The 17,749-nt window shown below is 36.3% G+C and overlaps 1 protein-coding gene and 1 long non-coding RNA gene across 3 annotated transcripts; one reads left to right on the forward strand and one right to left on the reverse strand.

Annotated features, from left to right (window-relative positions):
- Positions 1-901: 901 nt before the first annotated feature.
- On the reverse strand, positions 902-2,975 carry LOC116212985. The gene is made up of 3 exons (XR_004157976.1): positions 2,884-2,975; positions 2,163-2,225; positions 902-1,276 (listed from the first exon to the last, which is right to left on the reverse strand). It is a non-coding gene; the product is annotated as an uncharacterized LOC116212985 (long non-coding RNA).
- A 2,607-nt stretch (positions 2,976-5,582) lies between these two features.
- LOC116213078 (protein COBRA-like) lies at positions 5,583-7,877 on the forward strand. 2 transcript variants are annotated; one of them, XM_031547888.1, is made up of 6 exons: positions 5,583-5,807; positions 5,911-5,990; positions 6,116-6,572; positions 6,730-6,886; positions 6,981-7,256; positions 7,391-7,578. In XM_031547888.1, the coding sequence occupies exons 1-6, from the start codon at positions 5,597-5,599 to the stop codon at positions 7,425-7,427; spliced, it is 1,218 nt and encodes a 405-aa protein (XP_031403748.1). In that variant the 5' UTR covers positions 5,583-5,596; the 3' UTR covers positions 7,428-7,578. The 2 variants fall into 2 exon arrangements, with proteins under 2 accessions (XP_031403748.1, XP_031403747.1); XM_031547887.1 differs by having other exon boundaries at positions 5,585-5,807; positions 6,981-7,261; positions 7,391-7,877.
- Positions 7,878-17,749: the final 9,872 nt, after the last annotated feature.

Below are 17,749 nucleotides of genomic sequence, written 5' to 3' on the forward strand. Positions count from 1 at the left end.
TAAAATTAACTAAATCATGATATAAATTAATTGTTAAGTGATGGTGCTTGAGGCGGCAGGTTTTGAAACCGGAGGAAAGCAATATTACTTGCTCCCGGTGTCTCGCTCCTTTCAATTTTATTAACAGAATGATAATTTAATTAATTAATTATACGGAATAATTTATATTTTCGATCCAAACGAGGATATAATGGACATAACGATTATAATAATTAATAAAGATTAAGCCAGTTCTTAAATTTGAATGATGGTGCATTAGGCGGCAGGTTTCCTGAGTGGAAGGCAATACATTGTTTTCCTTAGTGTTCCCTTTGTTTTTTTTTAATGATTAATTCTTTTTACTTGATTATTATTCTTTACCAAAAGATACTTTGATTCGTTTTCTTATTTTAGGATGAGCTGAAGTGTGGATATACCTGAAATTTATCCAATCATATTATATACGTTACATTAATATATAATAAATAAATAATTTTATATCTATAAAAAGCAAAGAGACTTCCACATATTCCAATTGATATTATAATTAATAAAGAAAGAATTTGAATCATTAGTTTGATGAGGAGAAAGTGTAATGTAACCTTTGCAAAGTTCAAGCCTCACTACAACAAATATAAGGTATACTGCCATTTCAAAAGTGACATTATAAGTGCTAAAAGTGTCACAATTTCATTTAGTGATACGACATCTTTTCGGTCATCGTTATTGATAACTAGTGACACATCGCTGGCTTAAGGTGATACTTTTGTAACTACCACCAATTTTATTATACAGAGTCACCTTGTCGTACCAAAGTTGACAATTAAAGATCATCACTATACTGATATGTGATGGTTTAGAAAAACATCATCATATTAACACAGTGATAGTTTAAAAAGTGACACTAGAGATACTTCTAAAATAAAGTAAAAATTGCCACAATATGTATTAGTTCTAAATCATGGTAAAAGTAACATGTATATTCTATATTACTCTCGAGAAATGATAACTAAGTTTATCCAAATGCTTGTAACATATACATTAATTAAGTTTATCCAATATGTAAAAAAAATGAAATAAAAAACCCACATAACGAAAATCCTACCAAAATTTTAATAAAATGACTATTCTCCTCACACATATAACAGGCTTGTTTTCTTCTTCTTCTTCCTTATAATGTCTTCATTCTCTATCTTCATCTCCGACTTTGTTCTCTACTTCCATCTTCAACATAATTGTTCTCCGTCATCATATCATTCTCTATGTCATCCTCGTTAGAACTTACAATACAAGCCACCTATTTTAAGGCAACACCAAAGGAATACAACTTGTGTTAAAGTGTCAATGAACTATCACACACTTGAGAAAGATCGTTCTAGTATTAACTTTCAAAGTCAAAAGATGGCAAGAGAATTTCACCCTAAAAATAGATAACAAGATAAAATGTAATTGTAGAATAAAAACATGTGAGTTCTACTTGGAATGAAAAAGGCAAAAACGATTGAAAAGAAACACAAACCAAGATGTAAGGGAAAGATATAACTCATGACAACAGAAAGTGGAAGTGCAAGCCAAGAAAGAATCCACAAGAAAACAAGTATGATATAAAACAAATTATGTAGAGATTATGATCTATAATTAGAGAGGGCCTTAGCGACAAATTAAATTGCATTTGAAGCATAATGTGCCTTTTTATAAGGTAATGTGCAAATGAGTATAAAAACTTTTTTTGTTTTTTTAGAAACCTGAAGAAGATCTTACTTGCATACCAGCCTATAATCTTCAAATTCAAATACAGAGCTACAGATATCAAGAGGTGCAGAATCTGCATATCATAATGCACGAAGATATTGTTACCTAAGCAAGCTTTCTAGAGAGCAAAACAAGGATCTATATGCATTCAAGAGTCTAAGGGCTCCAAGAGAATACCATATAAATTTATACCTCATGGCTACAACTCTAAAGGATGCTTGGGGATGTCAAAAATAACTACAAACTACAAATTTGGGGCTACAAATTTTCAAAAACTCAACCCACAGATAGGCTAGAGTCAAGTACTCAAACTAATGACAAAGAGCTACACAACTAATCAGTTTATAGAGCAAATAAAATAGATTTGAAGTAGCAGTATATTAGTAAAATGCACGACAGTAGTTAACAGATTCATCTCAGGAAAAACTTACCACATTGATGGCAAGCACTTGCTTGTTAGTGTTCTTCATCTATTTTAGCTTCGCATAAAGTACCTGAACCAACAGAGCAACCCCATTATGAAGATTCACTCCATAGCTTATGCACTCAATTGACTAGCAAAACCGAAAATGTACGGAAAAAAACTTTGATTTGGCTCGAACCCTTTTGGTGGCCCACAACCATTGTTGAACAAAAAATGAAAGGAAAAAAAAAACCATTTTACAATCTTTCTTTACATTTGATGGAATGTAAACAGCAATTGGAGCAAAATCAATCTAGCCATTATATACTGCCAACAATCAATGAAACTATGAGAACATGTTTTGGAACCACTGCCAAACATTTCATCGAACAGTATAAGGGCATAAAGCTCAAACCCAATAAATCAATAAATTTTCTCTTCTTACCCATCATATAAACTGGCCATATAAACTACTCTCGGGATAACTATTCTAGGTAAAGTTAAGCAATGTGCAATTGGTTCATAGTCCAAATGTACCAAAAATCAGCGAAACCCTAAAATAAACGTAAAAATCAACCTCAATTCGAACCTCCATCAGTGAGAGCAACATCAATAACACTTTAATAGCTCTTCTCCTTTAACTTAGACATGGAGAATAACACGTAAGGTTTAAGAGCGATACCCTTAATGATCAACTTTCGGAACCCTAGTTAGAGGTTGCAAAAAACAAGAGGAAGAAGGAATCTTACCTTGATGGCCAGCAGGAAGAGATGAAGCAGAGGAAGAAGGTCGGTAGGCTCGAAGGCTTCCCGTTTAATTAGGATTGAAGATTCCAAATTGGTATCTCCTCGGGCTTGGGCCTGAATATTGTTTGTTGGGTTTGGGCCTTGTTCTCATTCGTTGGGCCTGGGTTGAACAAATGGCTTCTTCAGCCCATTTGTGAAATGCTTCGAGGGGAGTTGGGATGCAAATTGCAAAAGAAGGAACAATTTGATTTGATTTACACATAAGATTTGGTCCATTACATCCAGCCCATGGAAAAACTTGATATTGATCCTTTTATGCCCCTTTGTTTTTGAAAAGATTGGACTTTCTTTTCTTTTTCGATTTGTACCACGTGATATTTGGAAGTCTGACTAATCCAATATTAACCGGGACAGCCCACTACAGGATGAAACCTTTAACCGTAGATTTTCTCTATTCACAAAACTCGATAAGATCAAAAACCTTATTTAAGAGGACCAAACATTGAATCATTTGAATAACCTCATATTGGTAGATTTGATTTTTTTTTCAATGTTAATTAGCAAATAAACCGGCTTGAACAAGATAAATACCTTTTAATGTATATAATTCTTTGCTATCTAGTCGAAAATATATATAGGTCGGAATGTCATTTTGGCCATAGACATTCCTAATTTTATTCTACTTCAAAATGGTCACGCATATTATATTAGGTAGTTCACGGTAAACTCGGCTTCAAAGTTGTGGCATACCAGAATTTCTTTTCTTACAAAAAGATCATTTAAGTTTCATGATCAAAGTTGTTATTATTAAAGGTATTGCTTTCGTCTTTCCTGATGTTGCTAAGCAAACATAATTAAAGGTAGGTACCGTTAATGAAGAAAGCTTCATCCCCAAGAATTAGCTTTACTAATCGAAACTTCCCAGTTCCCTTTAACAATTCTTTTCCAAATCATGTTTCAAAAATAATTAAGCAGCGAAGTCTCTTCCCGACGATAGTCATATTCCATTCATTCATTTGAAACCGAAACCGATCTCAGGTTATGTTTATAAAGATCGCTGGGGTAAAATACACCCCTTTGACATTCTGGAAACGTGATAACCAAGGGGATGTATCGAGCTAAGCACCGACTTCACATACACATCACTGGCTTTTATTCCCGAAATGTTATCTGATATGGGATCCGAACCAAGATGGCCTGGCTTGCATTAGTATGATCTTTGGAGCGTTGTAATGGGAAAATGATAAGGGGTGGTCCAAGAAAGATCAAATTATCAAAATTATCAACAAATAAGAAAAAAAAACATATATAAATATTTATATGCAATAACTGCCTTTAATTAAAAGGGCACCTGTGAAATTCCTTCCAAAACAAGCAAAATCATTCATTTTCATTGGAAAAAAATCCACCCCTCTATAAGCAAACATCCACTAACTCAAACATGTGTCGGAGCTTCCCAAATCCTATTATTCTCATGTAAACGTAATGCGAATTTGTACATAATAATAATGGTTGATAAAAATTATTTGTAATCAATGTATTGAGTATAATTACGTTGAGAGACAGATTAAGAAAATAAACTTACATGAGAAAGTTAACAAAACACCATGAGCTTATAATTGGATTAGACTTATCATTCTATATTAGCACAAACTTTCAGGATGAATATGAAATCTTACATGGTATTAAGGCAGGTTATGTGTCCATGTGAATTCATGCCACGAGATCCATTATAGGAGAGCCATCAAGGTAGACTTTATGTAGTTTAGCCCGAACATGAAAGAGTAAAATATCCATCCTGCGGCCATCAATATTCAATAGAGTGTCACTTTTTGCCGATATTATTGGGTCTACCATACTCCGTCTTTGTTGAGCGTAGATTGGTTTTCTTTTTCCTTTGGGTTTAGGCCCCATTTCAACTACAAATATATATATATATATATATATATTCAATAGAAGTTCGAGAGCCAGTACAACACAAGTAACAATTAGAAGCACAAATTTTTCCCTTATAGACCTTTTATATGTCTCTTTTTTCCCTGGCTTTAGAAGCGATTATACTCCTGTCGGTGGTCTTCAGGCAAATTTTAGCCTATAAACGTCTTTCTTTTTTCCCTCTAAAAATAGTTTCAGCGACAGAATTTTTGTTTGCCTCTACTATATTCCTCTAAATGTCATTTATTTTGTAGGGAGTAGAAGTAAGAGCTCGTCTCGTAGTCAATTATCCCCTCATCTCTCACCCAGAGTCTAGAAGATGAACCCCACCTCGTGATTATAAATTTATCATGGGAACAAGTGTTGAGAGTTAAGGATTAAGAGAATAATCTCATATCAATAAGAATAAGGATTTAAAAAATAATTGAGCTTACCATCCCATCGGTTCGAGCTCTTGAATATAAGGGCCAACCACTCCTTAGTCCAACCACTTATAGGCATAGGGAAATAAATTTTACAAATTTCATTTTATTACAGTCATATTTTTTATGTGAATGTCGGCTTACAAAGAACATCGAAAAAATAAACGAGATAATCTCGGATTTAAGCAAGTTTTGAAACTTACTCAAAGTCGATAAATCTTTTTCAGGCTATAGGAGAGCGCCCCTTTTTGTAATCATTCACACATACACACAGATCTCTCCCTCCAAAAGTGACTTTGGAAGTGGCTTAGAGTGATACTTACATAAAGCCCACCAGAGCAGAGGAATATACTTAACATATGAAAACTGCAAAGAATCAGAACAGGAAAAGAAAACCTCTGTCTTTGTATTATCTTCGTCCTCCATTGATTTTCTCGGCATTTCTTCGGCCAAGCTTGCAGATTTTCCTTTCCATTCCCTTGTCAATGGCCTCCGGGTCGGTTAACAAGCTCAGCAGGTTTGCCATCGTTTTGCTGTTTTCACTGTCCTGCTTCAGTCTTACTTCCACAGGTCAGTCCCTATCGAGAATTTGAATTCTTTTCCATGTCATGAATGCTTTAGCCTTTAGATATTGATCGACTTTCGGGTTTTCCATGTGATTGATCATGCTCAGAAGCTTATGATGTGTTCGATCCTAATGGGAATATCACCATCAAATGGGACATCATGAGTTGGACTTCTGATGGTTACGTGGTAAGGATTCGTCATGTTCCTAACTACTTCGTACGGTTGAAGTTTCATCGCTAACTTTCTTAACAGTTTCTGTTCTGCATTGAGTTTGAAGAGTTTCTGATGTGTACTGAGTTCAAACTTCGCAGGCTACGGTTTCAATGATTAACTACTACCAATACCGGCATATTCAAGCGCCGGGTTGGACTCTGGGCTGGACATGGGCCAAGAAGGAGGTGATATGGAGCATGTTGGGCGGGCAGACCACCGAGCAAGGAGACTGCTCAAAGTACAAAGCGAACATCCCCCACTGCTGCAAGAAAGACCCGACGGTAGTGGATTTGTTGCCCGGCACTATGTATAATTTGCAGGCTGCAAATTGCTGCAAGGGAGGAGTCCTTAGCTCATGGGCCCAGGACCCGGTGAATGCCATCAGCTCGTTTCAGCTAACTGTGGGGGCTTCCGGGACGACCAATAAGACTGTGAGATTGCCCAAGAACTTCATTCTCAAGGCACCTGGCCCTGGCTACACGTGCGGACCTGCAAGGATTGTCAAGCCCACGAAGTTCGTCCTGCCTGATAGAAGGAGAGCTACTCAAGCAATGAGTAAGTCACAAAATCTGATCTAGTCATTCGAAGATTTCACGTGATATGTGTATTATACGGTTTGGACTTGTCAATTTTGAGAATATCGATCAGTTTGAAGTGGTTTATTCACAATGTTGTAGTCAAAATTTATTGACCCTTGACTGCATTTGTGCAGTGACATGGAACGTTACCTGCACATATTCTCAATTTCTAGCACAGAAGACACCGACCTGCTGTGTCTCCCTTTCCTCATTCTACAACGATACAATCGTAAATTGTCCGACCTGCACTTGTGGGTGTCGGAACAAGGGAGACCCTCAAAGCTGCATAAAGTGCGATTGATTTTCCCCATTTGCTCATGACATTTCCTGCTCCGTGTTTCCATAATATTTGTCAAAGTACTTATACGTCGTGTTTATCTTACAGAGCGGACTCTCCACACTTGGCTTCAGTGGTCTCAGGACAGGTAAAATCAGGCAACAGCGGGCCTCTTGTCCGGTGCACGAGCCACATGTGCCCAATCCGGATCCACTGGCACGTTAAGCTCAATTACAAGGAGTACTGGCGGGTCAAGATCACGATCACAAATTTTAACTACAGGATGAACTACACGCAGTGGAATCTTGTCGTGCAGCACCCGAATTTCGATAACCTCACTCAGGTCTTCAGCTTCAACTACAAGCCCCTCACTCCGTATGCCAGGTTCAGTAAGTATTGATTTGACATTTCTACACTAATCCTCTGTCTTTTAAAAGAAAACAAAGTCATGAACCCATCCTTCCATGAGAAAGCCTGTAGAATACTTAGCTAAAAATGCAGCAAATTTTCGTTTGCAGACGATACTGCGATGTTATGGGGACTAAAGTACTATAATGATTTGCTCATGGAAGCCGGCCCCTCTGGGAACGTGCAGTCAGAGTTATTGTTCCGGAAGGACGAGTCGACGTTTACCTTGGATAAGGGATGGGCGTTCCCTCGTAGGATCTATTTCAATGGGGACAACTGTGTGATGCCACCCCCGGATTCCTACCCGTGGTTGCCAAGTTCCAGTCCCCGAGCTGGCTTCTCCTTGCCAACTTCAGCCACAGTAATCATGTTATCAATTCTCTTATTGTGGGCTTCAGAGTGACAAGCACGCGCAACATTTTGATCGGTTCGGACATTCGGGTGAGGGGTTAAGGATCCTTTTATCATTTTCTTCCAAGCCACCAAATATGTCGTATGCTTACTTATACGACACTCGATCGATTCATTTGTAGAATATCAACAAGAAATAGCTTTCTAATGATAACTTCTGCAAAAGGAAGCTGCTCATTTCAACAATTTTTACAAAGAAAGACCCGTGTGACTGCAAGTTTTCGTATCGTGGGCCCTGCTTCTGTGATGAGGTCGTTATAAAACTAGATCCCGTAAAACAGCCTTGTCGACTGCAACATCTGAGAAAGTATTAAGTTTCTAATTGCTGGAAGTGCCGGCAGCATTAAGATTTTTCTTAAGGGATTTGAGGAGTTCTGGATTCCTATAGAACAAGGAGCTTCGGTGAGATTATAAACCCACTAGGCCAGGCCTCAGCTTGACATGGGCGAGCTTGGAACTTTAATTCGTAGTATATCAGGCATCAACTCACCTAAAAAGTCCAGGCGTGAATCTGGCCCGTTACAGCCCCTGATCTGGTCCGGCTAGAACTTGTGTGATAATACATCAAACTTATTAGTCTCTTTTTGGAGAAATCCTATAAAATTGGAACGGTAAATCAAACTCATTACGCAAGGCTTCAGCCTCTCAGTGCCCGTCTGAGGAAGGGAAGCCTGACATTGGGAGTTGGCGACTGTCTCCGAAGAGCACTTAAAACATGTTGGGAAGGGATGTACTCAACCAAACAATAACGCAGCGATTAATCTTCCTCCCCTTCTAGTGTAATCGAGATAGGAACTAATCAAATCAACCAACAAGCAGTAAAGTAAAAGAACACCAATAATTTTACGTGGAAAACCCCGATGTGGGGAAAAACCACGGGACCAACTCCGAATCAACGATCCACTATGAATGAAGGTTATACAATGTCTTTCATCAAGGGTAAACCCTTGGATCACCAAACTCAAGAAAAACACTCTCTTGGATCACCCAAATACTAAATTCGTCACCCACACCGGGTGGTTCACAAAATCAGCTGAAACAGCACCTACAGAGCTCGAATAGAAATTTGCTCTGTTCTTTTGTTGCTACTTCTGCTGATCTGCTGCTTCTGTCTGCTGCTACCGCACGTCCACTGATCTGCAGCTGTTCTGCTGCTATTTATTCCTCAGCTAGTTTGCTGAAATATTAACCCTAACAAAAATGGGTTCTTGGGCCTATTAAAGCCCGATAAAAACCCAATACAATTTGAGCCCAACTTACTCCAAATTGGAGGGATACCCAACAAACTCCCCCTCCCGACTATTTGGAAAAATCCACAGGTCTACTTTGGACTTGGGCCCATCCGCAACCCAAAAGCTTAAGCCAATGGGTTACTAGACCATTATCTCTTATAAACCTATGGATTTCCTCTCAACTTTTCCATGTGGGATTACTTCCAACACCCGCACTCACCATTGTCCATATAGGAGAGAAACCGGCCCAACAATTCCCCCCCTTCTCGACTATATGGAGGACTTCGAGCCGGGCTTCCACTTCCGGACTCGAATACCAATTGTTAGGCCCATCACTAGACACGAGTTCCACACTCGGGCCTTGGCGTGGTGTGGGTTTCCACGCATAGCGTGTGCACTTCCCCAGGATCATTACCTTGGGCTCTGATACCACTTGTTAGGAAAAATCCACAGGTCTACTTTGGACTTGGGCCCATCCGCAACCCAAAAGCTTAAGCCAATGGGTTACTAGACCATTATCTCTTATAAACCTATGGATTTCCTCTCAACTTTTCCATGTGGGATTACTTCCAACACCCGCACTCACCATTCTCCATATAGGAGAGAAACCGGCCCAACAAAACATAACCTTAGTGAGTCCATCACATTACATCCCACTTACTATGTTCCCGGTAGGATTCAGAATGAATGAATGATAAATGACAAAGTGTGATGAAATGAATGATTAGCCGAAAAAAGGAAATTTCCGGTTAGCTTGTTACTTGCATATCGGACTAGCAGAACAAACTGAACCGAAGAGATGAAACTTGTGGGTCTGCAGCCGGCAAGAGCCCATAGTTCGGGCCTCAGGTAGAATTTGATTCTGAAGCAGAGGTGAAAGGGGCATAATGCAGGAATAACAACATTAATGCAAAAGTTGAAGGTGAAACCACATTCATATGACATCTTTACATCAAAGCTGTCGAATTCCTCGTCATATCCTCCTAATTTGTGCGATGAGCGTTCCATTAAAAAAGATAATAATAAATTGTGGGATGAGAGCAATCGGAATCATGGATGGTTAGAATCTGCTATTAAAAATTCATGACTTCACCCATTCGACTGCAACTGCCCGTAGAATATTATATGGAACAGAGGGAAACTATCAACTTCCTCCACGTCGAAGACTCCCCGATCGTTCCATTCATATATTGTTGCATATAATTGCATTTCGAGGAACATGCGAGACACAGTTAAACACCGGAAGGTGATCACAAAGCACTACTCGAGCACAGCTAACTTAACTCCACTCTCCCAAGTACAACATCAATTGTGCCTATCAAAGAGGCGTGTAATGGCACAAGCTAGATAAAAGGTTCCAGGTTTGATACTAAGCCAGACTACCTATATTTTTATTATTAATAATTAGGATTTCTATTTTATTATACTATACTTTTGAGCCTCCTTAGAACAGAAAAAAAAAATACAACTTCTCGTGCTGATTGGCCAGCTTGCCCTTCTCTCTACCTTCTTTTTAAGCATTCATATTCTAGACGTTTTCTTACCTTCTTTTTAATTTGATTGGGGATCGGTTAACTTGATTTTCACTTTGGCAACCCATTCTTAAAGAGAAAAAAAGGCAAATGGGTACCTCCGATTCAAGAACCCTCCACAGAAGCCCAATAAGCCTAATTAAGGCCCAATAAGCTCAGAACGCCCTCTCCCTCTTCTTCTTTTTTTTTAAGAGAGAGAAAAAAAAAAGTCTTCTTTTCGCTGGTGAGCTGTCGGGTGTCGGCTCTGGTGATTCTTTCAGTTACGGAAGAGATTTACACTTTATTATAATTATAATTTTTTTTTTTAATATTTTAAATTTAATTATTCATTATTTTTTTTATAATTTAACAATACAGTCATTATTTTTTTTATTTTTTCTCTTTACGTTGTTATTACAATCTAATTAAATATATATATATATATATATATTTACATAGTTGTAATGGAGTTGAGTTTAACAATCCCTTATCAGCTTAATAATACAATAAAATATAAGTTTTATAAGTTATTATGTGAGCATGAATAGTTACATAATGAGATCGAACCTACAACTTAACTGACATGAAAATATACCTCACCGCACTGCATCCTTCTTTTTATACCGTTTTAGTGTCGGTGATCTTCGCCATTAACCTTTTCGACAAGGAGCATCGATGATTGGATCCTGTGGGTCCATTACTGACATCTGGGCCCGGAAGTTCTGAGACTAAAAACGTTGTACTTTTGCCACTGGGAGATAATCTTCTGCTTTGCCCTTTCTTTGTGCGCTTTCCCCTCTACTATTTTTTTTGCTGATTCAGCAAAAAGAAGAGGGAAAAGCTAATTTTGCTGAAGGGCTTTCCGCTCTATTAGTACTATACCGATAGCTAACGAAATGTACTTAATATTTATTTATTCTCAAATAGAAAGATAAGTAAGGTAATGCTGAGAAATGACACGTAGGATATAAAATGGAGATATTTTAAATTCAATTCTCATCAATAAAATTACTTAAATTAAATTACGTAACCCTTTATTTAGATTTTTATTTACATTTTTTATAATTAAATAAAAAACAATGCAATTAATAATTAATAATAAAATACCACAAGTGTAGAAAGTAATTTTTCTCGTATTTATTCGTAAATTGTGGAATCATTGCTTATTGAAAAAGTACCGATGAACTCAAGATCGAGCATATACATATCTATTATACACTCCTTGAACACATTCGAATTAATCGGAGCCACTAGGCGTCCTGCTGATATGAAAATTGTCATTCTTCATTATATGTTATTATATAATGTATCATCAACATTTTTTTTTAAAAAGGACTTTGAATTATTTTATTGTAATTCCAATTTTTTCGATAGATTCTGGTGCCTCTTGGTGTGTTCTTTTCTTATTATAAAGACAAGTGAATGTAATATAAGAATATAAAAAAGTAAAATAAAAGAGTATAAATGTTATACCGATAAGAATTGGGCTCAAGACGGCGAGATCTGACCTATACAATTGCATTAAGTTCATTTCTCAATGTTTGTATAATATTTCAACAAGTTGAACGATTTGTACACGCACATCACATTTTCCTTTTGAATAATCGAAAACATCTTTACTGAGAGTTTTATTAGTTTACTTTCGCCCGTCCCGAACATTTGCATTTTGTTTTAAACTATTTGAGGCCTTTCAACTTTCAAGTTAATATATAATATACGAATATATATTTATTTTATCTTGGGTCATTATATTGTTCTCGCCTTTTTATAAGGAGAGCATGAGTAAGGATATAAGATTGGCCTTTAGACTTTAATTATATATAATAATGAAAGCTTAAAGCTGCAATTTGATCAGTTCTCTTCAACGTGGACATAATTACACGTGGAGACATGTGAAATGTTGAAGTCCACCTGCTTTTTGACAGCAAGTATTTGCCACTAATCAAACCTCTATTTGCCCATATGTACATACGTGGGGAATTTATTTATTTATTTATTGAATAAGAGGGCTGAAGTCCGAAAGAAAATTTTAACATGACAAAGAGTTAATTTAAGCGTTTAATATTTCAGTATAAGTATTTAATTTTTTTTAATTTGTGATGGGCTGTATACAATATTAAATACTTGAATTGAAAATGAAAGAACTAAACTTTTGTACTAATTACATATGGTGTGTTTGGTTTCAGAGTTAAAGTAACTTTGATTTTGATTGTGGAAAATGACAAATGATTCTATAGCGTATTGAGTTATTGTTAAAGTTAAAAATTTTGACTTGGGAAATGTGTATTTTTGTTGTGTAGTGTGTTGAGTTAAAGTTAAAGTTAAAATTTTTTTAATTTTAACTGCGAAACCAAACGGGGCATAATAGTCTCGTACTAATTACTTGAAGTAAAGTACGAAACATTTAAAGTGAAATTATCAAAATGCAGTATCATTATTCCTTGTCATGTTAGACAAACCTATAGAGATATGTATATATATATATATGCGTGTGTGTCTAACCTTAATAGATATCGTCCCCTAACATGAATCATGATTATAAATTCGTAATTCAAAATATTACCTAGTAAAATTGTGTATTTGTCTAAATATACCTCAACGATTAATATCCATATTATTTTATTAAAGAGGATATAGCGCAGTGACATATGCATTCGCCTAGTAATCAAGCGATTTTAGATCTGATACCCATTATGAGATTACTCGCACACATTTATTAATTATTAAAATTTATATTTTATTATACTAAGTCCATGAGCTTCATTTGTAATCGAAAAATATCCATAAGATTTCAACATATTCAGAAGGTTAGAGGTAATGCAGAATTAGGGAATGGTTATTTCTGGATAATTTTCCAATTTTCTAGGAAAATCTTCTAAAAAGTAAAGAACTACAAAAAAAATATGTTTACTTACATAAAACTGAAGTGGTTTTTTCTAAGAAATCTTTTTTTCACTGTTAATATAGAGAGTAGAAATACTCTCTTTTTTTTGTTACAAGGTAAGCCCGTGAATCTAGCACAATAAAATATAAATTTTAATAACTAATGAAGGGACACGAATAATCCAACTAAAGTATCGAACTTGAAACATCTTGGTTATTAGGCGATGACGTGCTCCACTGCTCTATATTATCTTTTTAGAAAAGCTATTTTTTTAGTTCTCTCATCTTTCATTAGCCAATTCTTTCCCTTTTTTATTTTTAATTTATGACTTCCCTTTCTTATTTATTAATCGTCATTTATTTTCAAAAGATATCATCCCCAATATTAAATTAGTTATTGATTTACTATAAAGTATAAACTATGATTTTCTAACTTTAACATTAGCAAACATATTTTTATATTCTTCAATAAAGAAATAAAGTTTAGAAAGGAAGAAAAAAAAGTAGAGAAGAAAAGTAAGAAATAGTTCTTTAAAAGTAAACAGATTCTTAAGGTCTTGTTTGGATTGTAAGTTAAAAATTTTTAAGTTTAACTCAATACACTACACAATAAAAATACACATTTTTCAAGTCAAAAATTTTAACTTTAACTCAAACACACTATACAACGAAAACACACGTTTCTCAAGTCAAATTTATATTTACATTTCATTTATCATTTTCCACAATTAAAATCAAAATTAAAATTAAATTTACTTTAACTCTAAAACCAAACGTACTGTAATTTTTCGATTATAGAAGTCAAATCTGAAACTCTTTCTCAAGGTCTACAACCCATACTATTCTACTTGTTTCTTGAAGTGGCCTTTCCAAAGTGTGACATTTTTATAGATAAAATGCACATGGTATTGGACGTACACATGACATGGAGCAACGGAGCAATACACGTGCTTTATCTTCCAACATGGACATACTGAGATATAATGTCGCTCCTAATTTCATTCATCGGCCCATAGTTATCTATTAATTAAATGAAATGATATCTCTTGCAGAAAATGGGAAGAAAAAAAGTTATTTGTGTTTGACTTAATGACTCGAGCAAAATAATAATTTTTTCGACATGAACCCTGGTATCCGACAGCTCAATTGAATTTTCACTAATCCAATCGAGTCGAATCAGCCCATTAAAGGGTAAAGCTCTCATAGAGTGGATTTTTTACATTCATAAGGACTCGAATTCGAGATCTTACTTAAACGGAACGAGCGTCGAACCGCTTAAATTAATTCACGTTGGTAGAGAAAATAATAATTTTAATTTCCATTATTTATACAAATCATCAATAATCACAAGTATTTGAGGGGAAAAAGAAAAAAAGAGATGAAAGGTCACAAGTAAGGTTGGTAGTATAGCATCTATTAAATGGTTTGGCATGCATGAAAGAGTAGGCTACCCGAAAGCACCGAAGGTCAATTAATTATATACTGAGACATGGCCCATTTCATGATCAGCATACACAACGGTGATATATATTGTCTGACAATTTCCCACGAAATATTTATCGAGCCTCGGCGTACCGCTATATTAATCTCGTCCGTGAATCAGAAGGAGAGCTAATCGGAGCATGCAGTGTTTGTGAAAATTTTATATGGAATGAGTATATCACCTTATATTGTATTATAAGCCAATAGTTATTGCCACATTAGCAGATTTAGTTATAAGTTTGTGACCGAATGCTTAGGGGGAAAAAACTTTTTAAAGAGTGGTGGATATAATACTACGTGATATATCTGTTACACACATGATTTTCTCATGAATTAGTGCCTTGACAAATCCTGTGAGCAATAATGTTAAGAGTCAAAAAACAAAATCCCACTTAGAGAAAATAACCGAGTTTATGTGGAACTTAGGTTCCACCAACTCAAACTTTTATATTGAAACGAGCCCAAATCTACATAGGCCTACACGTCCGTGTGAGTTCACGCTACATCAAGCTTAGTATCACGTGCTAAGAGCAAAATTATAAAGTTTAGGTTTCACTATCTAATAGTTTCAATTGGTCTCAATGCAAATTTTTATAAGTCTAGTGAAAGTTCACAAATGAGATGACCGATATTGGAGGATTCGCTCGCTTTCAACATCACGTAGCTAGTCACATCCTGATATATATAGGAAGAGAATGAGCGACGGGCGCAGGATTTAGATCGGGGGATTTGAAGGGGTAATAGAAAGAACCAAAAACTTCCATATAGGAAGAGAATACAATTCCACAGAGTTGTAAAGTCCGCATGTAGAATCACTTTACCTTTGACCCCTTCATACAAGGAGTTGTACGTGTCAAATTGATTTCAATTCAATGAGTTAAACTTTGACCCCTTCATGCCAAACTTTCGGGCCCTGCCGTTCTTCTACGCATTAGGCCTCGGAGCCACCTTTGATTGGGTTGGGCAAAAATGGCCTAACTCGGTCATTGACTTTTGACCAGTCCCGTGATTTCCCAACTACGGCAGGCGGAGGTTACGGTGCGGAGAAAATTCAATCAAGGACAAGGTTTCTGTTTATATTAATATAACGAGTACTATTGAAGTACACATCGATGTAATGAGTTTGATTATTAACTAAACGCGGAAAATGACACCGAATAGTTTGTGGCAGTAATTGGACCCGCTCAGTTGGAGGTAGGGGAACGGAAACGGAATGAAATAGAATGGGATGAAATTGAAAATTAAAGGATAAATTTTCGTTTTTGTTTAGTTTAATAAGGAATCCTAATCCATCAAAAGAAGGTATAGCACAGTCGCGTACACTATCGTCTGGTAATTAAGAGGTTTCGAATTTAATGCTCAGTAAATTATCCGTGTCTCTTTATTAGTTATTGAAATTTATACTTATTATATTAAGGTTACGGGCCTCAATTGTAATCGAAATAAAAAAAAATGAATCCTAATTCAATTCTATTTATTTATGCTTGGTTCATTGCCTGTGGAATCAAAATCAAAATTCAATATTTGATAATTATTAGTAATATTTCAAGTGAAAAATTGACAAGTATTATGTGGCTCAATGATAAGTATATACATAATATATATTGAATTGTTGATCAATGAGATACTCATAATAGTTAATTTGTGTTGACTATGTCGGTTGATTTTCTATGTCGATATTGGGAACAACAGCAACTAATCTTTTCATCGATCATTTACGAGATTTTCTTTTAAATTTTAATCGAATTTTCGGTTCAAAATTAATTTAGAAAAGAAAATAAATTTACATTAATATTTGATTCCCTCTTTCCTATTATATCTCTCACGAGATCGAAGGAATGGATGGTTTCCCACGCGAATCGATCTCTATGTAGAAAAAAATCGATTTTCCGTTTCAGTGAATCAAACATTTACGATTAAAATCTCTATATCAATTCCGAATCCTCCTTATTTTACATGAATCAATCGAGGGTTGTATTTACAACTGTGATTGATTGGCAATATATATTCGGAAGTCGCGTACCCGTTAAGATTTTTGTCCCGCAAATGAAGTGTACTTTCAATTCCAATTGCCCGCAAAAAGCTCCAAAAGTATGCGGGAAGAAGAAAGAAGCGACCGTCCGGTTGACTTTGAAGACTTGGTCGCTCCCTCCGCCTGCCCCATTCAGACCTTCCCCGGGGAACACGTTCCCACGCGCAACGATCTGGCCGTCCCCCGCACGTGCCAAGCCTATCGCTATTTCTATTTTCCCCTTACCCAAAAATTTCACTTCGATTCATTTGCTTTATATATTTTCCTTCTATTTATTTTCCCCTTCACTTAGTAATTAGTTTGAACCGATCAGGTATCTTGACTAATTTGATTATCTTGATTGATAACAGCTAATTTGAACTGATCAAAGAAGTGTGATTACTTGATTTGACTAGCTAGGAATGAGTTTGTTTAGAGCTCTTGGGGAAGATCAGCCTGTTATCCCTAGAGTAACTTTTATCCGTTGAGCGACGGCCCTTCCACTCGGCACCGTCGGATCACTAAGGCCGACTTTTGTCCCTGCTCGACGGGTGGGTCTTACAGTCAAGCTCCCTTCTGCCTTTGCACTCGAGGGCCAATCTCCGTCCGGCCCGAGGAAACCTTTGCACGCCTCCGTTACCCTTTGGGAGGCCTACGCCCCATAGAAACTGTCTGGCGATTTTAGTAAATAACCAAATATAACACTTGGGCTAAGGGTCAAGTTGGTAATTTTTCGTACATCTCCCCCTCCTGGAGCCCAAGTATCATATACGCCTCCAAAATAAAGAGCCTTGAATACTAGAAGAAAAGCACCTATCCCTAACAAGATTAAGTGAATACCCAAAATTGTGGTCATTTTATTTCTATCTTTCCATACATAACTGGTTCCATTGATTGGATTTAGAGTTTTGACCTGTGCGCCAAGTACCAGTTCAAGAT

This window comes from Punica granatum, chromosome 7, assembly GCF_007655135.1.
Source record: "Punica granatum isolate Tunisia-2019 chromosome 7, ASM765513v2, whole genome shotgun sequence".
Classification (NCBI taxonomy): Eukaryota; Viridiplantae; Streptophyta; class Magnoliopsida; order Myrtales; family Lythraceae; genus Punica; species Punica granatum.